This window comes from Talpa occidentalis, unplaced genomic scaffold (assembly GCF_014898055.3).
Source record: "Talpa occidentalis isolate TD23 unplaced genomic scaffold, MPIMG_talOcc4v2.1 talOcc4.7, whole genome shotgun sequence".
NCBI classification, from domain to species: Eukaryota; Metazoa; Chordata; class Mammalia; order Eulipotyphla; family Talpidae; genus Talpa; species Talpa occidentalis.
Window position 1 is genome coordinate 76,281,818 of NW_023605083.1, and position 22,955 is coordinate 76,304,772.

The following is a 22,955-nucleotide window of genomic DNA, read 5'->3' on the forward strand; positions in this document are numbered from 1 at the left end:
CTGCAATCACCTTGCTTATTCAGGAACCTACTTGTTTATTTTCTGTCTCCACCACTGATGTGAAATGACTGGCTCAGAGCCTTTGTATAGTTCACAGCCTCTCTTCTAGTGTCTGTAATGGGCTTGGCACATACTAGGTGCTCAGTAAATACCTAATGGAGGTAGAGCTAATTCTCAAGAATAAAATAAGAAGCCTGGAAATAGTCTGAGATCTCTTTGGGTTCATTATAAAATTCTTATTTTTACATTCAGTATACTTCACAAAGAGCCTCATCTATGACAGCTACAGAAAAACTCCGGGAGAGAATTAACAGAGTTATAATTATCCAACTCTTACATCTGACAAAACTGCTTAGTCTGAGACTGGCCCAAGAGAACTATAGAGGATGAAATGGTGGAAATGGGTCTAAGTCCACAGCACTTTCAATGATGCTACAGGAATAGGCTCAAGGAACCACATTCTTGCTGGTTTACTACGCACTCACAGAAAAAGCGCATCATCTGAACTTGTGATTGTTTTCTTCAGTTATCCATGAATCCGCTGGTAATTTTAGAATGAAACCATACAAACAAACGTATACGATCAGGACTCGTGTGCTTGTTAAACATCTAGACTGGTGTATAAAGCCCAGGTCATCTTTGGAGTACACATTCGGTCACTTGTCTCTGTTCACCAGGGTATCTGCGGGCATGGGGATGGGCTCCGCAAGCACAGCCAGGCGGGCGTCCTGCGGTGGCGGTAGGGGTGCGGTGTGGCTGCTTTCTCGCCAAGTAGAACGACTCTGGTAAACTGTGACTGGGTTTTTAGAAGCCTGCGGGGGTTCCGGCCCTTTGCAGTGCTGGTAAACGTGGCGCTCGGCCATCCACGTGGGCCCCGGCGTCCCCGAGGCGCCCAGCTCGGGGCTCCCGTCCGCCCGCGGCCCCGGGCGCGGTGGAAGCGCGCAGAGGGCTGTGGCAGCTCCGCGGCGGCCCGGCCCGGGCCTCGGGGGTCGGGCCAGCCCCGACCCGCGCAGGGCGCAGAGGCGGAAGGTGCCGGGACAGGTCGCCGCGGAGCGAACGGGCGCTGCCCACCGCCCCCGCCCGGAGCCCCGGCGGCCGGCTCACCCGTAGGTGGTCAGCAGCGTCTTGTTGACCAGCACGAGGAGGAAGGAGCAGGTCCCGTAGAAGAAGGCCGACAGCAGCTGGGCCGCCGGCAAGGGCGCTCGCGCGGAGGCGGGGACCCCGCCGGGGCCCTCGGCCTGGCAGCCGGCCGTCATGTTCCGCCGCCCGCCGCAGCCTCGCTCGGCCCTGCCCGCCGGATGCGTCCCCGCCCCGGGTCCCGGCGGTGGAGGGCGCGGCCCAAACAGGAAGGGCCTGGGCGCCAACCCCACCAGCCCGCGGGCCCCCACCCCAGTCCCCGGAGGCCCCGAAAGCTGCGGGCACGGAGGATCCGGTGCGACTGGAGCTGGCTCGCAGAAATACCACGGATCCTAGCACCTCCTTCTGACCCTACAGGGAATATAGGAACGGGGCTGGGAATAGAGTAAGGCTGACTTGCGCCCAGACTGAGCTCTTGGAGAGAAAACACTTCAGTTAACTCTCAGGGTTTGTTAGGCTGCTTTCCCCCTGCTATCTTGTGGGCGTGGGGGTGGTTGTTTTTAACGTGTAATTTGCGCAGAATACAAGACAGATTTTACGAGTCCACAGTTCAAAACTTGGACAAATACAACCGCTCAAAACATGCACCATTTCCTGTACCCCCAAAATTGCCCTTTGTGCCCGGCGGAGGTCAAATTCCACAGTACCATGGAACTCTGATGTACGTTACTGTAAATTAGATTTGCCTTTTCATATATTTTATGTATGTGCTATTAAGGCTTTTTTTCATTGTTCATTTTTGTGACTCACCCATTTAATTGTATCACAATGTGTTTCTACATTCACCAGCTGATGGGATCTTAATTGCTTCTACTTTAGGACTACTATAAAAAGTGCATCCAAGAACGGTCCTGTACAAGCTCGTCTGTGAACTCATGTCTTTACTTATCTTCTTTGACACCGAGGAGTGGAGAGGCAAGGGATAACACGGGTGCAGTCTCAAGGCTCTTCTTGCCTGAGACTACTTTAGAGCAGGTTCTCCCCTTACCTGAGGGCCGACTTCTCTAGATGGATAGTAAGCAAGCCTCAGTGTTTGTTGTTCACTGTGATTGAAGGGAAGTAGACCAGAATTGCCTGCTCTGACCAGAGCCTGCCTGCTCTATTTTTTCAAGTGTCCCATACTTTCATTCTAAATAGTCTTTAAATGTCTCAAATTTTATCTTAGAAAAGCTGGAGATTTCAAGTTAAATGGATGTCTGGATTTAAGTATACCATACTATACAACAGCTTTTCTAATGTAGGCACTGAAAAACCAAGAATGTTTTCAGCACTGATTAATAAAAAAATAAGCAGAAATTTTGACACATTAGTACCAAAAAAGAAAGAAAAAACAAAAACAAAACCACACAAGCAAGACCATTTTAAAATAGAAAATGAATTCAATTAGGTTGAACCAAAAAATCTGAACTTACAATCATTTTGGCAATTTAAAAGATTTTTGCTAATGAGCCCCCAAACAAGTTTTGACCATGAAAGAGTATTTTGAAGTCAGTTTTAATGATAGCCTTAACCAAATTTGCACTTGCTTCTATATATATATTTCCAGACCCTTAAAGGTCTGTCAAAATCTCAAGTCCTTACTGTTTAAATCAGAACTCACACAAAAAAAATTCTTGCAAAATTCTTGACATTGCAAATACACAACAAAAAAACCTACCAAACTAAAGAAAAAATTAGACCAATTTGCTCAACTCATAAAAGTGAACAGGCCCTGAGTGAATTCTTGGGGAGGTGACCCCAGATTCAATACATCCTGAATGTATTTAAGTGGGATGAAGTCCCAGTTCCTAATTACCCTAAAGCCTGGCGTAAGATCAGCAATAGTTTAATACTTACACCAGTGCATTTTTCACACTGCAAAAATGAACAGATGAGAAAGTTAAAATGAATGTCTATAATCTAAAAGGGCATGCTTTTTAAGTAAGAAAAAGGAATTCACATTCTGGTTCCAACTATGCAAAAAAGAGGCCTGAAATGAGACTGAAATGAAAAGTAAAATGCACCAATAATAATGGTTGAAGAATGTGGGACTACAGGCAACATTTCTATCTTCTTAATTTCTTTATATGATGGTAACATTTTTGATAGGAAATCAATTTATAAAGGTTCAAGAATAAACATGTACTTTAAACTGTAAAGGAAAATAAATTTTTATTCAAAGCATCTTTTAAAATTACAGCATGTTTATTCCTGCTGTCAACTCTGCCAAACTACAACTTAGCCATATGAAGCATAAAACACTTCAAAAATTTGAATGTAAACCACATTTTTAAAACAAAAAGCAGTCTTAACACACTTCAAATTTTAGATGCCAATGTATTTTGTCCAAGATACAGCTTATGTCAAAAAAAACCATTTTAAATATTTCTATAGAAAATAGTTGTAGTAATTTATTAAACTTCCAATTATACAAATAAAAAATGTTTTTGAATATAACTATTACAGCTGACAAAAGCTGACTAGAGAAACAAAATCCCTCACTTTTGAAGGACTTAACTTTTATTATCTGTGAACTATATTTGTATTTTTTATATTGTTACTGCCCTTCTTTCTTAAAATTCATCAAAGTTTAAATTTCCCAAGACTGATGAGCATTGCTTTTTAATTCATTTAAATCATATTTGAGAGGAAAAAATTCTAGAAAAACACAAACACCAAGTAAATTCAGATGCTATAGTCTCTCTTACTGTGCTTATTAAGTGCTCCAGGTTAAAATTCTATATACCAGATTACAAACAAATAGACCATTACAAATATAAATTTTCTTATTACAAAAAAAAAATCCCCTCAAGATTTGTAATTTACTATACAGAGGAATTACATTTTTAAAGTATGTCCTCATCATACACATCATTTATTACTATCATTTTTTGCTCCTTTTGAAGACATTTACATATGTCCCATTCCCCATGGCTACATATTTTAAAATATTTATGTACTGCAACACATTGGGATTTTTGGATAAAGAAGCCTGTATTTTGGATAATGTTTAAACTATACCTGTAGGATACTAGTTCAATTCAAAAAAGAAAAAAAAGGCACTGAAGAGCCCATATGTCCCTCTGTTATTCTGAGATTTACTTCAATTAAGCAATCTACAAAATTACCATGTTATGCATGTTATTCAGTTTCTGCTTAAAATATAAAAGTTAAAATGATGGATGGTCATGCCTACATAAAGGAGGTGAACTGCTCAGTTCGTGATTTTCTATTCATGCTTCAGTACATAAAGTGGGATTTAAAACACTTCATCTATTTGGAAAAATGGTTTAAAACCACCAAACAAGTTAACATACTTGCAGTTAAAACTATTCCAAAGCCTACTTGTTTGAGCAGCTAACATTTTCTGCAGTGTTTAACTGATAGCTAAACTTAGTGACCACAAAATAGCTTAGCATGTTATTCTGAAGTAAAGCAAGAAGGTGGCTTTATGCACTGAAAATATAAATAGGAGGCTTCCACTTGCTAACAATTCTAAACAAGCAGTACAATTAAAATTTAGTGTTTGCTAACAATAGATCTAAAATAGTTCACTATGAAACAACCCTGTAGCTGTCCCTTTTATTAAAACATCCAAGTGCCAAATCTCATTACAGGGCCCATAATACTAAAACAAAATACCAATTACCAAGTTACCTAGACTTTGCAAGATTAATCACTCAACTTCAGCAAATGAGAAATATGAAATGTGCAAAAGTTCCCAAGTTAACATGTCAGGGATGAGAAATGCTTTTCAAACCTTAACATCATAGTGAGTTTTATAAAGCCTCAGAAAGACAAAATAAGACTGATTTTAGTCCAATTTTTAAAATGTTAAACTATTATGCATCTTATCAAAACCCTCAAGTATCTATTTTCTTCCAAAGTCCACAACTTACAACATCTTTCAAAACAGATTTCCATTTCTCTAGTCATATTAGGCATACCATTTTGTGATTTAAAAATATATATCTTACATATCTTATACTTTCTTATTTGCTTCAGTGTTTACAGTATTGTTTATTATACTAATATACATTGTTTTAAAATGATCTTATAAATAATCTATTTCAATCTTCTTTGGCTAAAGGTACCATTCTGTTTTTTTGAAACAAGTGTCTTATTCAGAAAGTGCTTCCTGTGAGAACTGCTTCCAATGAATGCATTAAACTTGCAAAATCTAGCTTCCCACAATATGTAGTACTACCCTGTACTAGCAGTCCCATATTTACAAAATATTTTAAACTTTACAACAAATCTATTACCATACAAAAAAGTGCAATTCTCTCTCACCCCATATTCTGGGGCAATAACATTCTTTATAAATTTTCTACAGAATAGCAGCCTATGATAAGCAAATAAGGTGCTTAGCTTATGCCCAAGGGTCTACTTTTTAAGTATGCTGGGCAGTACTTCTGTACAGTGGAAGAGTCAGTGTTCAGGCTACTGGCGGAGAGTCGCTGCCAGGTTGGCCAGCTCCATGAGAGCGAGGGCTCCATGCAGGCGCTCCCGCTGCTCCTGAAGCCGGCGCTGGGCACCACTCTTTTCGTCATCCTCCTCGTCAGACTGAAGGTATTCCAGAGGGTCCTGCTGCTCCTGATCTGCCTTCTGAACGAGCTTTCCTTTCGAGGTGGGGGTCCGCTGTTCTCTTGTTTCCCAATACCTGTATAAATACATAGGCATTATTCATAATGTAGATGACATTCTCAAATGTATTTTCTTTAAATAAAAAGGTTCTTTTCTACAGTATTATTTTATGTGTTTCGATTTACAAAATTATTATTATATTAATATATTAATCATGTATTTCTGATAACAGTGGAAAAACTCAAGCTTCAGAAGTTGAGGGAATGGCTCAATTTCTAAAATTAAAAAGCTGTTCTGGGTCTCATGCATACCACTCTAAACTTGTGTTTGTCATTAAGTTTTAACTGTCTTAAAAATCTTATGTGAATTTTAAAAAAACTAGCAACAACAAATGTTGGCAAGGTTGTGGAGAAAAAGGAACTCTCCTGCACTGCTGGTGGGAGTGCAAACTGGTCCAACCACTGTGGAGAGCTGTGTGGAGATTTCTTGACCTACTAAACATAGAGCTTCCATATGATCCAGCAATTCCACTCCTAGGTATTTACCCAAAGGACACAGAAATATTAATTCCAAAGGGCACCTGCATGCCTATATTTATAGCAGCACTATTTACAATAACTAAGATATGGAAACAACCCAAACGCCCAAAAATAGATGACTGGATCAAGAAGATGTGGTACATATACACAATGGAGTATTACTCAGCAATCAAAAAAGATAAACACATGCAGTTTGCAGCAACATGAATGGAATTGGAAGGGATCATGCTCAGCGAAATGTCAGAAAGAAAAAGAAAAATACCGGATGGTCTCACTCATAGCAGGAATTTAGAAAACTTAAATAAGAGACCAGAAAAAGACTAATCAATACAAAGTAAAAATCAAAATCAATAAGCAACTATAAACCAGAGACACACAACGGGGTGGGGGGAGAGGGAGGGAGGAGCGGGGAGAGGAAGGACTAGAGTCAAAATAAGGGAGGGGGTGCAATTGTATGGGGACTATAACCATAACGAAAATGCATACATTGTGCGAAGATGAAAATGCCGTAAGAATTATGTGAAATGAACCAGAGAAAAATATAGAAATAATCACTAGAAACATATTTATCCCTACAGAGAGATGGTGATTTCTGACAGAGTAAACTTTAAACTCACAAAATATGACATGGATTAACATCTGTAATACTTAGAGCTTATGCAAAATATTAAGAGTGCCATTATTTTATTACTTATCCAACTGATAATTCACAGGAGAAAATACAAATGTGCCGCCAGTTTTTTAAACTAAAGAAGTGCCTACATAAATTACAGTAGCATCATATACAAAAATGTCCATACAAAGGGTTCATAAATTAGTATTTCACGATAGATTTATTTGTAAAAGCCCAAAACAACCCAACTGCCCATCAACAGATAAACTAATAAGTTGAAGTGTATTCACAGAATGGATTACTACCCATCAGTAAAACAGTATGAACTGTTGATACACTCTCAACAATGTGGATGAATCTCAAAATAATTACCTTAAGAAAAAGCCACACAAATAGAAGTACATGCTATATGACCCCATTTGTATAAAACTGTAGCAAAAGCAAATTAGTTTATATCAACAGAAGCAGATCGTGTTGTTTGGAGAGGAAGAGGACACAGAGGCTGATGGGAGTGATGACTACAAAGGGAAAAGAGGAAACTATCCCCCTGAATCATTATTTGTGTTTAACTACCTTTCGAGCTTGCTTTTACAGAGGTAAGAGCATGATGCTTCTATGTGAATCATATAATCCAATTTCCAAGCCAGCCAGAACTAAGAGACTGTCCCCACACAACAGTAAATCAGTAAAAAGGGACAGCTAGACAATTTTCAAAAGGAATAGGTCATCCATCACTTAGAAGTAAGGAATCCATCAAAAAAAAAAACCCAAAAATCCAGACACCCTTTCCATATGCATGGATGTGTAACTATCCAATCAGACTTTGCCAAGGTTATAACTTTTACATTTCTAGCTTTTCCCCCTTCATGTTCTTATAAAACTAGGCCTAGCGCGCCTATGAAGGAGACAGATTTGAGCCTTGCCTCCTATCTCTTTGCTGCTCAACCTCACAGTACAACTAACTTTTCCTTCCCCCAAAAGTCAGTGCCATAATCATTGGTTTCTATGTGCATCAAACAATGAGTCCTTGTTCAGCTTCCATGGTAGATATGTTCACTAGCTTGATTTGGTGATGGTTTCATAGGTGTATACATGTCAAAACCTATCAAAATGTACATTTTAAATATATACAGCCTTTATATCTCAGTAAAGTTGGTTTTTAAAATTACATACAAAAAAATTACATACAAAGAAATATATTAGATTTCTAGATTAGAAATTATATTAGATTATATTATAGAAATTATTAGATTATATTATAGAAATTATATTAGATTTCTAGTATACTAGATTTCAGGAAATCCAGGTTTCTCAAAGAGGGTAAGGTCTGGCAATACTCAGAGATTTAAAAAAAAATGCAAGTAGTTTAATATTACTTAAAAAACAACTAAAAAAGGAAAATGGCAAAAGACAAGTTTAACAAGGTCAGCAGGGAGCAAGTAATGAAGGACTTTGAATGCCACAGCAAAAGGTTTCAACTTAATATGGAGGATGGTATCAGCATTTTGGAAAGACCCCTCTGGCAACAGAGTTAAAAATGCATTGAGAGGGTTCAAGTGGCTGAATTTGAGAGTTCGTAAGAAAGTAGAATTCTTTTTTTTTTTTTTTTTTAAGATTTATTTATTTATTTATACAAGCTGGGTACAGTCAGAAGCGCCGGAGGGTGAGAGAATTCACCAGAGCCAGAGCAGGGAGCAGAGCAGGCAGAAGGACCGAAGTACACTGCTGAGGGGAGCAGCGGGCGGCAGGAGAGGTCTGTGCACCATGCAGGACCCTCCTCCGGTGGCCGGGGAGCAGCCGGGGATCGAACCAGTGCCGCAGAGAGCTTCGCAACCCAGCGCTCAGCCGCTGCACCACCGGGGAGGCCCGGAAGTAGAATTCTGAGCAGATAAGAGAAGATAAAGACAAGGATGACCAAAAAGTTTCTGGCTTGAGCAAAATTAGAATGTGGCAATAGGAATAGAGAAAGAGGAAGTGATGTAATGAGTAAGATAAACATAAACCCCACCTTGTAGAGCTTATAGTACAGTAGGGAAGATAGACTTTGAAGTGTGTCGCAGTGGCTTTGAAAGAGAAAATACAGTGTTTTAAGAGTATCTATAAAGTGGGTCTAACCTTGTTTTGGGGGGAGGGGGTGCTGAGCAGCTTAAGGAAGAACTCTCTGAAGTGATGTTTAACCTGAGTGAGAAATGAAGAAATGAGCAGAATAGCTAAATGAAGAGGGAAGCTCAAAGACTAAGCAATGAGCACAAAGGTCTGGAGGCACAGTGCTAGTGGTGTTGCAAAGCAAGAAACCCAAGTGGTTGGACACAGGTGCATTGCCAGACAGGCAGAGGTACAGCAGTGCCATTAGGCATTCTAGAATTTCTTCTAACTGCAGAAGAAGCCCATGAAGTAAGGAATGACACAAATGACTGCTACTGGCTTACATACAAAAATCCTTAAATCAAAATAGTCTTAGAGAAATTTTTTGTACTTGCCATTAAAAAAAGAAAATACTTCCCATTAAACTGGGTGCATTTTGGCACTTTATTTTAGAAATAAAATAAAGCCTCTATCTAGCCTCTAACCCTTGTAACATTAGCACATATTTAACTCTAAAGAAAATGAAGAGGGGTTGCATTAATGACAAATGAAATAGAAAAATATATTCTTTTAAAAAAATGGGAAAAATTCTTGCTTAAAAAAATATTATCTGAGCACTCAGACTAATATCATATAGTAGTTTTCTATCACACATAATCTTATTATTACTCCTAACTATCCTGTGGTTTAAGGAAATAAAGTATACCTTCAAGTTTATTGTATATATACAAGCAACTTATTTAAAATGAGAAAACTGTCAAAGTCCTCAACATCAACCCACACACCAGGCAGTGTTCTGCAAGGGAGTCCAGGGACAGCCTTACTTTGCCAGCCACTCTGCAGCAGCCTGGTTGTCTGCAGCCTGGTGCTTACTGAGAGCATCTGTGGGCTCCTCCCGCTTCAGTCGGGCATACGGGTGCTTCGGACAGTGGCGGTTAGCATGAGTAAATCTGCTCAAGCAGCCTTCAAAACACAGAGGGAACCTTTATCAGAATCTGGACATCCGCAGACATGGGCAACATTCAGCTTCAGTGGCATCCAAGAAAAGTAAATTCAAACAATAAGACTTAATATTCTATAATCTTGGAGGAGGAAAAAAAAAGCCTAACAACAGTATGGTCAATGCTAGTGAGGGGGATCAGAAGATGGTTCTTTGACCCTCATGGTCATCGAAATGCAAATGCATTCAAACCCACTAGAAAGTGTCTTATTAGCAAAAATCATAAAAATATTCAAACCCTGACTCAGAAATTCCATTCTTGGAATCCATCATAAATACCCCTCCCTACCCACCTGTGACTATGCAGGTGTCTCTCTTTTTGCCTTTCTCCTTTTCCTTATAAATCTGTTATTTTAAAATGTCAAAAAAAAAAAAAAATCCCCAAATGGGCCTCCCTGGTGGCACAAGGGGTTAAGCACCACACTCTGAAGTGGTCCGCAGCCTCTGCAGCACGAGTTCAATCCCCGGCTGGCCAGAGAGAAACCCACAGACCTCTCCTGTCTCGCCCACTGCTCCCTTCAGCAGTGTGTTTCAATCAGTCTGCCTGTTCTGTTCCCTGCTCTGTCTCTGGTAAATCCTCTCACTCCCCTCATCTCTGGCCTGTACCCCAGCTCTTGTATGCATAAATAAATAAATCTTTAAAAAAAAATAAATTGTAAATAGAAAAAAAAAAATCCCCAAAAGCTTTAATTAGGAAAACATGCCCTCATCACTGTTGATTAAGAAGCAAATTTTAAAAACAAATGATTCAATATTCAAGAGTGAGGCCATTCTTTTGTAGATGCTTAACCAAATTTGTTAGATGTTACATTTGTTTCTTTTTTAAAGATTTATTTATTCATGCATACAAGAACAGGGGTATAGGCCAGATGTGCAGAGGGTGAGAGGATTCACCAAAGACAGAATGAGGAAAAGAACAGGCAGGCAGACTGCCTGAGGAGAGCAGCAGGTGAGATAGGAGAGGTCTGCCACACCACGGGGGTATCTCTCTGGCTGGCTGGGATCGAACCTGTGCTGCAGAGGCTGCGGACAGCTTTGCAAAGGCTGCGGAGAGCTTCACAGCTGTACTTAATCCCCTATGCCACCAGGGAGGCCCTAGATGTTACATTTGTAGCAATTGACAATAATCAAGACAGCCACAGAGCAACAAAACTGCACCGAATTGCCAATAACTGTGTAAAAATGTGCACAAGACATTTTAAGAAACTGTTAAGAGATTAAGAAAAGCACTTAAGAAAAGTGATAAGAAATTACTTAACAGTGGCAGTGCTAAAATTCTCCTCCCTTTTACTGAAACTTAGATACTTCCTTCAAGATAATTGTTAATAAGTTTAAAAATATAATAAAAGCCTACTCCAAAAGCTATATTTACTCATAGATTTTCCTACTACCCTACTGCCTACATATGGATATAGCATTTTAATTGCCCTTTAAGAGTTTCATCTAAAAAGCATACCTTCTTTTTTAAAAAATGGCCATTTCCCAGAAATTAAATTTGGGTCACAATTTGCAAGAATTAAAGCTCATAGTATTTTATAAAATTCAAAATTCATCTCTCCTTCCCCAAAACTCAAGCTAAAGATATGTTAACTTCTAACTCCCAACAGCCCAGAAACGTAACTCTAAACACTATCACCATACCATTTTCTGAACAAACAAAAGGCTTCTCTCCGGTATGAAGACGCTGATGTGTTTTGAGCTGTCCGCTTTGAACAAAGGCTTTTCCACAATCTGGATAGTCACACAGATAGGGCCTCTCACCTAAGTAGACAGATGTAATATATCATTTCTGAGATAATATGTAAGCAGAGGAAGGGGTGGCGGGAGAAGTGAATTAACCTGCCAATGGGTCATGACTCCAAACAACAATAAAACACAGCACAGCCTCCACAGAGCAGTAAGGGGAAATGCTAATGACAGCACTTCAATGACAGCAAGCAGCTGTCCACTTATCACCACAATGATATTTTCTTTAGGCTTTGAGCTTTTAGGTACTCAGGTTCAAATCCTTGAGTGATATTTTTTTGTCAATATTTTTTTTATCCTCATAATCTAAACCACTAGCTCTCATTAAGATGTCTCCCATTCCTGCTTTCCCTCTGCAGCTCCCCTCTATCAGACTGGCAGTCCCTCCCACCAAGAACAAACCCTCCAGCATCATCCTGTTTAGTCTCCAGTCTCCCTGTCACAGCACTTCTGGAGTGGCTGGCACACAACTACGGCTTTTATCAGACCAACTACCCTTTAAGTCATCCCAAACCCTACTATACTGAAACAACACAAAATTATCTGCTGACCTTTAAATGATCTTCTAAAATCTGCACTATAGTAACAAGGCTGGGGGCAGTTTTTATCTTTATTTCCCTCCTAGAGATTCATTCCAGTCATAAGGCAGTTCCTGATCTTATACTACTCCTTAAAAATCCTATCTTTTCTGCTCATTTAAATCCTTCCAATCCAGGCCTCCCTGGTGGCGCAGGGGTTAAAGACACAGCACTATCAAGCTATCATCAGGCAGTGCAGCATGAGTTCCATCCCAGGCCCACCAGGGAGCTAACCCACATGGTGCAGCAGACCTCTCCTAACTTGCCCGCTGCTCCCCTCAGCAGTGTATTTCAGTAGATCTGCCTGTCCTGCTCCCCACTCTCTGTGGTGAATCCTCTCATCACCAGCACCTCTGGTTTACACCCCAGTTCTTATATGCATAAATAAATAAATCTTTTAAAAATAATAAAAATAAAAAATAAATCCTTCCAATCCCTCAGGCTCTCAGAGCAAATCCTCCTATCTCCCATGACCTCCAAGTAATTGAGCACTGTGCCTGTGCCTCCACTATGTTGTCTATGTAACATGGTGCTCTCCTTATACAAAGATTCATAATGCCTTCTACCCCATTTCAATTCTTAAACAAAGTAAAAGCCTACGCTAAAAGCTGTACTTACTCTTGCAGATGTTTCTACTGCCAACTCCCTTTAAGTACCTCACAGTGCTAGGCTGAAGAAAGTGTTCAAACATGTTGTACAATTGTAATCAAACTTAGTATTTCTTGATAAAACATTCTTTGTTCAATAATTATGCACTGTTGTTTCCCATATGACTCAAAGAATTAAGTAACAAGTTCTCCTTGAATTTTCTCATGATTTAAAAATGACTTTGATAGTTGGACAGAAATTAATGACTCTGGATATGATAGGAGATATTTAAAACAGTAAAAGGAAAGCTTTTTACAAAGCATATAATATTAGAACTTAACTAACTATACCATGGCAATCTTGGGCTTGTTCCCTGGAAACAGTACATTAGGACAAGGACTGGTTGTATCCAGTGGCACCTAGTAGATCGTGACAGGAACTCAGGGATCTTTTCATTAGACCACGGATTCAACCTTTATACTAGCAACACGCACTATGTGTCTTGCAAACCAGTTATGTGGCTATCTTTGCGTTCAATTAGATTGAAAAAATTTTTTAAAATTCAAAACCAGGCATTTCATCAAGTAATAGTTTTATTGAATGGCACCTAAAAGTCAAAACCTCTTGGTCACCTTAGTTTTTAGGGTTCCCAATTAAAACTTTACCCTTTTCAGGGGTTTAGTTATGAAAAATTGTATGAATTTTTTTTCAAAAACTTAAAGAATATAATGATTGTTTCCTGGGGCTAAATTTCTCTTTGAAAAGAACAAAAGCCCTCTATATATTATTTAGCTCTCTATATGGCATTTAAAATTCAACTCTATACAAATACAGATGTATATAATCTAAGGAATTATTAACTATATTTGTAGGATTATTATTATAACTATCTATAATACATTTAGTTCTGAAAAATTATTTCTCACCTTAGATTTAACAGCAGGGTAAAACACTGTCGTACACTGAGGATTCTAGAAATTCTATTAAAAACTTGACGATTACTATTTGATTATTTGTCCTACAATTAGTTTTAACAATTACACAAACAACTTACGGTCGTATCAAGTAAAATTCAGGTAGACAGAAGGCAGAAGTAGATTTAACAATACTTCTGTAACAACTATATTAATTGCCATGCTAACTTTAGAAGTCACATAGTAACTGTGTTTAGAAAACAATCCCTCCCCACCAAAAAAGAAGTTGACTACACAGTGCCCATTAAAAAACAAAACAAGGGCCTCTCCAGTGGCGCAGCAGTTGAGCGCTGGGTTGCGAAGCTGCCCGCGGCCTCTGAGGCACCGGTTCAATCCCCGGCTGCTCCCCGGCCACCGGAGGGGGGTCCCACATGGTCCGCAGACCTCTCCTGCCACCCGCTGCTCCCCTCAGCAGTGTACTTCGGTCCTTCTGCCTGCTCAGCTCCCCGCTCTGGCTCTGGTGAATTCTCTCACCCTCCCGCGTTTCTGACTGTACCCAGTGCATGTACAAACAAAACAAACAAACAAATAAATAAATAAACATGCCTCTATTAAAAAAAAAAAAAAAAAACAAAGAAAACTTCACAATAAGGAAATATGGCAAATATAAGGCAAAAAATTTATGAGCCCAAGTATCAAATCAACTTTCAATTAAGTATTATTTCTGGCATTCTCTAAAATTTTCTCAACTTACCTGTATGAGTCCTTTTGTGGGCCTGGAGTGATTTCTCTCGTGGAAATACCCTATTACAGATATTACAACGAATTCTGCTAGATGAATGCTCTCCTTCATTTATTAAATCCCGAACAGTATCTGCTCTGGGTCTACCACGTCGGATCCCATCCTGTTAACAATATATACACATTAATGTAATGTTTTGGACTCTACTTATAAATGCAAAAATTCATAATAAATATATTTTTAAGTCTTTCTTGAGTGACATCAGCAAAAATGGCGAAGTAGGTAGCACCAAAGGCCCATACCTCCACAGACTGTCAGGATCAGCTTTGTCACAAAACCAGAAAACAGATTTATAGCAACTCAGGGAACAATGAATCAAGAGAAAGGCAACTGAAAGCAGTAGGAGTGATTTACTTGCCCTCCTGCCCTCAACGTGCACACACTTAACACTGAAGAATGGTTATGTTGCTAATTTTTGTTATGTGTTTTTATATCATTGCAAAAAATATTCACTGCTCCTCTCCTCATTGTGGATCCTGATGAGGTCAACTTGGCCATATGACTTGCTTTCGCCAATAAAATGAAAGTAGAAATTACATGTGTGACTTCTGACCAAAAGCTTTAACAGCCTTCACATGGTTCTACCAACTCTTCTTTCTGCAAAGACCCATATGTGTGTGCAAAACAAGACAAGGAGCATACCTGCCATCAATTCTAACAGGTCATGTAACATTGTATATATTTAGGTTAAAACTAAAATTTTGAGCTTTCATTCTACAGCATGTATCAGCCTAAGTGAACTGACTGACGCACATTGTTAATATTTATAATGAAACTATGAATTGGCAAGGATCCAGCTGAATTTTAACTTATTTATATTTAAATCCAAATTTGCATGTCAACTTGCGGCAATTATTGGTGGTGGCTAAATATTTTCATCTTCCCCATCTTTACTCCCTGCCTACAATTCTCACCAACCAGTTAGCTAAAATTGTTGACCCAGAGTTAGCAAAGAGGGATCTAGTCAGGAGTAAAATTAAAGAATTCAGTGCCATCACTTATTGCGTGGCAAAAATTGTCTTGGTTCTTGCTGGTTATGGTCCTATTGTGAATAATTGTTTTCATTCTTATGATTAAAACAATAAATAATTAAGTAAATAAATAAAACATCTGGGCCTGCCTGGTGGCGCAGGCAGTTGAGTGCCGCACTGTGAAGCTGTTAGCAGCCTCTGCAGTGCGGGTTTGATTCCCGCCAGCCAGCGAGAATCCCACATGGCGTGGCAGACCTCTCCTTTCTCGCCTGCTGCTCTCCTCAGCAGTGTATTTCAGTTAGTCTGCCCATTCTGTTTCCCACTCTGTCTCTGGTTAATCCTCTCACCCTCCCGCGCATGTGGCCTGTACCCCAGGACTTGTATGAATAAAAATAAATCTTAAAAAAAAAATCTATGAGCCATAGAAGTAACAGGTGATTCTGTTAAGAAAGGGAACATGAAATCAGGTTAATGAAAAATTTTAGTGATACAACTCTTCTGTCATAAAGGAGTCTGTTCCTAATATTGTTTTAAATCCATGAAAACATTATTGACTCTATTTTTTAAAGAACTTATTAGTATTTTAACATAAAAAGTTTAAGATTGTCCATTACTATTTTCTTGAGTTCTGGTAAAAACAATTAACAAACAAGGTTAATAGCAGAAGAGCTTTTTTTAAGTTAATCTTTTAGCTGTTTCCCAGCCAACTCTTAAGACCTTGTCTCAGTTACAAACAATACATTAACATTTTCCAAACAAGAAATAGAGAACTAAAAATACAGTATAGCCCAACATCCTAGTCAGATACAGGTAATGTTTCACTAAGTATATTCTTTCAACTTATGTAAGGCAGGTAATCAGCTAATGCCTTAAACAAATAAAGGGTATCTTTTAACCCTACATATAAAAATAAACAGTGTTAAAGAGTATGCTTTTCATTTTGGCCTTAGCAATAATGCTATGTATCCAGGTGCATTTTGACAATTACAGAGCAAATACTCATCAGTAACCAAGTATACCTATAGTATGAGAGACAAATTTTGTCAAGACTGCACAATGATTCAAAAGAAAATGTAAAGCTAACAGAAATTCTAACATTTTATTGTTATTTGGCAACTGCTAGGAAATAAAGCCACTAGAAATAATACTACTTTTATTTGAGTTTTCAATACTAGTAAGTTTTGACAGTTATTATAAGTTATTATATAAAACTTGTTTTACTTCTCAATTCACATAGAATAATGCACACATTTACCTAGGCTTTAGAAAAAGTTATATTTAAACATGGGATTCATGTGTTAACTAAAAATCCTGGAAATTCTTTATGGAAAGAAAAGAAAAACAGGTCTCAGAGGGAGGTGTATTTATTTTGATAATATGAAAAAATGTAATTGATCATTATTTCCCTTTTCAATTTCATATTTTGATCCAAAATTTCTATGGCTCATATATTTGCTTCCTATGTCTATGCCCTACCTTGAACAACTTTCCAAGTCTTACTCTGAATTTATTGTATTGCATGTGCCCATATAAAGCATCTCAGTTGAAAAGTAGGTAGGTATAGTGTGAATATCCTAAGTTTACTTGCATCAGCTTAATATTTAAAAAGTAAAAATAGGGCCTCCCTGGTGGCGCAGTGGTTGAGCGCTGGGCTACAAAGCTGCCCACAGCCTCTGCAGCGCCGGTTCAATCCCTGGCCGCCGGTGAGGGTCCCACATGGCGCGCAGACCTCTCCTTCCATGCCCGCTGCTCACCTCAGCAGTGTATTTCGTCAGTCTGCCTGTTCTGCTCCCCGCTCTGGCTCTGGTGAATTCTCTCACCCTCCTGTGCTTCTGACTGTACCCAGTGCTTGTATAAATAAATAAATAAAATCTTTTAAAAAAAGGTAAAAATAAACTCCTAAAATCAATTCATGGATGATATATACAGGAGTAATATGTAGGTATAAAGAGGCAAGGGTTCTGAAAGGTTGCCATTTGTTCTGCCACTCACCATATGAGTTCAATTAAACTTAATTTGGGGAATTTTTTCTCTAATTCCTCATTTATCAAGATTAAATGAATTAAAGAATTCCCACCATTTGATAAAAACATGAATCTGGCAAAATAAACAGTGGATACTATGCTAACATATGTGGTCAAATCAGGTTTTAGAAAACTATGTGAAACTTAGATGCTTCAAGTGTTCAAGTGATAAAAAGGGGAAATAGGGTAGGCAATTACCAGGCCCTGAAGAGTAAAATGGTTCTCTGAGGCTATGCACAGAGAAGCCAGAACACACAAGTTCATCCCACAGTGGAGAATCAACCTCATGAATGTACAGTCAAGAATGTAAGGGCAAGGGCCTCCCCTGGTGGTGCAGGCGGTTTGAGTGCTACGATGTGAAGCTGTCCGCAGCCTCTGCAGTGCCAGTTCGATACCAGCCGGCGAGGGGCCCACATGGCACAGCAGACCTCTCCTGTCTTGCCCGCTGCTCCCCTCAGCAGTGTATTTCGTCAGTCTGCCTGTTCTTTTCCTGCCTCTGTCTCTGGTGAATCCTCTCACCCTCCCGCGCATCTGGCCTGTACCCCGGTTCTTGTATAAAATAAATAAATCTTTGAAAAAAAAGAATGTAAGGGCAAAGGCCTCCCCTGGTGGCACAGTAGTTGAGCGCAGGGCTACGAAGCTGACCGCAGCCTCTGCAGCACCCAGCACCCGGTTGGATCCCTGGCCGCTGGTGAGGGTCCCACATGGCACGACAGATCTCTCCTGCTGTGCCCCGCTGCTCCCCTCAGCAGTGTATTTCTTCAGTCTGTCTGTTCTGTTCCCCGCTCTGGCTCTGGTGAATACTCTCACCCTCCCACGCTTCTGACTGTACCCAGTGCTTGTATAAATAAATAAATCTTTTTTTAAAAAAAAAAAAAAAGAATGTAAGGGCACAAGGACATAAGTGGGAAGGTTTGAAATATTCTACAGTGATCTGCTTCCTCCCCTCAAGAATTCCACAAGCTAACATATAATTATACCCCAATAGTGCTAAACAATCTTGTGGTGAAGGATCAAATAAGGTGGTATCTGATGAATATTCTCCCCACAGGCAGAGGAGGCAGTGTTGGACAGGAACAAATATGAAACCAAGTGTAAGCAGACAGCGGGTGTGAGGACTTAGATGACAAAACTCCCCTGGGAACAGTGTCAATAAATAGACTAAATGAACACAAATGCTCCTATACCAACAGTTGTTATTGCCTCTGACTTGTATAACAGGGGCATGAGTGAGGTCATGTTACTGGCACCAGCTATATTACGAACTTAGATCCCATCTTTCCTAAAAATGAGCGGACTTAGCATGATTCACCCATGATGCACATGTAGATAAAGAACTACAAGTACTTTAGAATCAAAACAAAGCAAGCCAGGTCTCCCTAACCATAGCCCACAGTACAAGGACAAATCAAACTAGGTAATTCTTTAAAACAAACTAGGTAATCCTTTAAAAGTAGATTTCAGACTTTCCACCCTAAAGATGGGGAAGCTAAATGAATGCATTTTGGGTAGCTATAAATTGCTGCACTGATGAACAGCTAAGTGTAAGTCAATTCACTTAATATTTAAGCTACCCAGTCATCTTACTTAGTGCTACCCAGAGGCAATGAACAGTGGTTGTTCCCTTCAAAATTCTCTCAGCAACATTATGAATATTTGTATTGCTTGTTATTTCAAATTTGCAATGAGGTGCTGCTTCAGCAGTTGAAGTGTGACAAAGCAGCTTTACAACTTTTTGGCTCTTTAATAACAATGCCATTAGTAACATAAAATATATCAATTTAATCAGGGTTCAAACGAGGAGTTTCAACACCTTTGATATTGCATGGAAAATGACCAAACTTGTTTCAATTTACAAATACAGTATTTTGCCAGCACAGATGCACTCATCCACTAGGTGATTTACTTATTTTATCTTTAGTAAGCCTCTTGTCTAATAAAGTCACTTAAGAAATAAAAGCTGAATAGAACTTTACATTAGCACCTTTCATTCACTGCACAAATATTTGCTGAGCATTATATTTCAGCATTTATACAGTCTAAAATATTAAAGTCGAGTAGTGTACCTGCAGAAAAAACGGCCCGATTCTCCTGGGGCTTAGAAACTACAGAGATAAGTATGTGCCACCAGACATGTACTCCCCCGGCCCCCCCCACCCCCAACCGCATATTTCGGGACTAGAAGCCACAGAAAATCAACCACAGTCCCAGCTCTCCCACTACCTGGCGATGACCTTGGGGGTGGCCCTTATGTCTCAGTTGCCTGGTGTGTGAAACGTAGTTTTGAACCAGTTAGTCACATCCATCCCAGTTCTAAACAGTTCGAGACTGCGAGTAATTCGAGGTTAGTGGTAACAGCGTTACCCTGTGCTGAGTACCTATCAAAGTCGTACGCGAGATAAATGCAAGACAAGGAGGGTTCAACTGCCGCTGGGGAAAAGTTGCCGAAGCCCCTCCAGGTAGCTCGCCAGCTATCTCCGCCGGGCGTGATTAGCAGAGCCAGGCTACCTGTAGGGAGGGAGCAGAAACCGCACTGGTGCTTGCTCCCTTCCGGCACCCAGAGAACCGCTCGAGGCCCGCGGCTCCTTCCCACTCTCTGCCGCGGGTACGGAGCCGCGGCAACGCACACGGGCCCCACCTCCCCTTCCCCGCGGGGCTGCGCTCCTGCCCACGGCACCTGCCGGGCGGGCGTCGCGGGTCAGCAGCGCGGACACCCGGCCGGCGTCACCAGACCGCCGCGCCGCCCTACCCTCGCGGGGGCGGGGGGGGGGGAAACTTTTTGGCGCGCGGCAGTGACGTCAGCGTCCTGTCACCCGCCCCCGCCCCGGCCCAGCGACCTCGCGTTTCAAACTCGGCCCCGCCCAGCCCGCCGAGTCCGCGGGCGCTGCCGGCTCCCGGGCGGCGCCGTTAACGGGCCCAGCGGCTCCGCGCCCCGCCCGCTCACCTTGAGGTGGCCGCTGTCCGGGCTGCTCGCTTCCTCCTCGTCCTCACCTCCCGAGGCGGCGGCCACAGACGCGGCGGGCGGGGGCGCGCCCCGACCCCTAAGCCCGGGGTGCTCGGCGGCGGCGGCGGCGGGCAAAGCGGCCGAAGCGGCGCCCCCCGCGGCCCCCGGGCTGAGCGTCACGTTGTGCGCGTTCTCGCCCCAGCGCCACGGGTACACCATGAAGTCGCTGAAGCCGGGGCTGGTGGGGATGAGCGGCGGCGGCGGCTCCGGCTCCCCCGCGCCGCCGCACGTGGGCTTGATCGGGGTCGTCCTGATGACCGACACCAGCACCCGCTTCGGGGAGTCGTGGCAGAAGATGACCGGCGGCGGCGGCGGCGGGTTGTCCGCCATCGGCGCCTCTACGCCCCGGATCATCGCCCGGCCCCGATCCGCGGCTCTCGCGGCTGCGGGCCGCACTTCCAGAGCCCGGTCTGGCCCTTCGCTCCGCACGTCCGCGCCGCTCCGAGTCGCCGGCCCTCAGTCCCGCCGGCTCATGGCGGGCGGACGTTTCCCGGAATCCTCCTGCGCCGCGGCCAGCGAAGGAGCTGAGCGGAGCGGTTCGGCCGGCACCGGAGGCCAGGGCCGGACCCCAACCCCGGGTCGAGCCCGCCCTGCGCTCTTTGTGCTTCCCAACACAGGGTGCGGCGGCGGCTACCAGAGGGCGGACTGCCTCGGAGGTGACAGCAAAGCTGGACGCGCGGCGCCGAGCCCCCGAAAATAACAACCTGCCGCTGAGGTCTCTGCTCCGACTTTTCCCGCGTTACATTTCGCGCCTGGGCGGAACCAATCACCGCGAGGCCCCCGCCCGCTGGCCGCCGCGGCGAGTGACGGGCGGCGCGAGCCAATGGCCTGCCCCGAGCTGCTTTCTAGCCGAATGGGGCGGGGCCAGGCCTGAGCGCGCGTCCTTTCCGCCAGGCTATTGGCCGCCGCGCTTGTATTTTTTTCTGCCGGGGGAGCCAACTGCATTCGAAGCTCCCGGGAAGCGCTGGACTAGGCGCCCGGCCAGACACACCCGCGCGGAGCCCCGCCCCTGCGGACCCTCGGCGCGGCCAGTCGGAGGGGAGCGGGGGGGCGCGGGCGGGGGCGGGGACGGGCGGAGAAGAGCTGCTGATTGGAGGGACGCCGTGGCGGGGCGGGGCCGAGGGCGGTCGTTGGGCCGCGGGGTCGCGCGCCCGCCCCCGCCGCCGGCCTCTAGCTGTTGGGCGGCGGTTCCCGCGCGCCGGGAGTTTAAAGGTCTGACACCCCGGCTGCCGGACTCGCCCCTGGCTCCCGCCGCTCGCGCTCTCCGGCCGAGGCCTGCCCGCTCTCACGAGTTCCCAGTCGATCCCCGAGAGGTGCCTCGTTTCTCAATTGGCCTCCGCCTGCAGCTCTTGGACTCGCTGTAAATTGACCCTGTCCGCGCCCCTGTATCGCCTCCCCCGGGCCTCAGTGACCCGCCTTATAAAGCGGAGGGCAGAGGAAGTGCTGCGGAGGTCCCGGTGTACTGCTCCTCGGTGCTCCCGGTGTACTGCTCCTCGGTGCTGGGGCGATGCGGACGCAGGCCTGTGTTCGCTCCCAACCTGGGTCGAATGCCCAAAGTCGCCCCGAGGAAACCCGCCCTCACTCCCCGCCGACCCAGCTCGTTCACCCCTACTCCTGTGCTGCCTCTTTCCAGGCGTCCGGAGGGACCCCGAGCGCCCCGGAGGGTTCTGGCCATTCCAGACTTCGCCTGTTGGCCCTCACTCGGGGACCCCAATACACGACAGGGATCAAGACGATGGAGCGAGCCCGAGCCTGACAGCCTCCCACCCAGGGCCCGCGGAGACCTGGAAGCAGTCCTCAGCAGAGGATGAGGCAACCTGGAATGCCTGGTCTCATGTAGCCCAGACTGTAACAAGCGACTATTTAGTTCTTTACTGTATTGCCAGAGCCTAGCCTGATTTGTGGTAGGTCTTCAATAAGTATTTGTTGAATGAATAAATGAACGAATGAATGCTCAGTAAAAGGTTGCCATTGATCATCAGAACACAAATGCACAACAGCTAAGTAGTTCCTCCTCTCTGATACAAATATGCCTACATTAATTTAGTCACGATTGTAAAATAAATTTCACTGATAAGAACAATTTCTGATACATTTTATTATAAAAGGAAAACATGGAATAACATTTCATTCGAGTAAAGTGAGGAAGATTTTTTTGCTTTCAGCTATACAAAATATCTCTAGCAATATGCACAAGAAACAGTTACTTTCTTATGCATAGGTTAACTTCAAGAAAAGGAAGAAATAAAAGCGAAGATTTCAAAAGATACAATTTATAACTTTTGAACATTGAGCTAAATGAAAGTATCTTTTAAATAGTACATAGCTGATATTCCTGAAGACCTACAGTAGTGGGAGGAATGACCCGAGCATAGGGTAAAGGAGGAG

General features: G+C 42.7%; 2 protein-coding genes across 3 annotated transcripts in view; both read right to left on the bottom strand.

The window, feature by feature from the left end:
• SLC35D2 (solute carrier family 35 member D2) overlaps positions 1 to 1,256 on the bottom strand; it is a 64,462-nt gene extending 63,206 nt beyond the window's left edge. For both annotated transcript variants that reach the window (XM_054688977.1, XM_037493112.2), the window contains exon 1: positions 1,105 to 1,256. In XM_054688977.1, coding sequence (XP_054544952.1) covers positions 1,105 to 1,256 — 152 coding nt within the window. The remainder of the gene's footprint in view (positions 1 to 1,104) is intronic.
• A 2,015-nt stretch (positions 1,257 to 3,271) lies between these two features.
• On the bottom strand, positions 3,272 to 21,324 carry ZNF367 (zinc finger protein 367). The gene is made up of 5 exons (XM_037493551.2): positions 20,508 to 21,324; positions 14,521 to 14,671; positions 11,582 to 11,701; positions 9,765 to 9,903; positions 3,272 to 5,779 (listed from the first exon to the last, which is right to left on the bottom strand). Exons 1-5 carry the CDS (start codon positions 20,919 to 20,921, stop codon positions 5,560 to 5,562), a joined length of 1,044 nt encoding a protein of 347 aa, XP_037349448.1. The 5' UTR covers positions 20,922 to 21,324; the 3' UTR covers positions 3,272 to 5,559.
• Positions 21,325 to 22,955: the final 1,631 nt, after the last annotated feature.

Bases quoted from the DNA above. Each gene is read 5' to 3' on its own strand.
- ZNF367 (XM_037493551.2), bottom strand. From the start codon at position 20,921: ATGATCCGGGGCGTAGAGGCGCCGATGGCGGACAACCCGCCGCCGCCG. The intron at 11,702-14,520 runs GTAAGTTGAGAA...CTGTCTACTTAG, and splicing joins CCACAAAAGGACTCATACAG to GTGAGAGGCCCTATCTGTGT. The intron at 5,780-9,764 runs GTAAGGCTGTCC...GTATTTATACAG, and splicing joins GCTGCAGAGTGGCTGGCAAA to GTATTGGGAAACAAGAGAAC.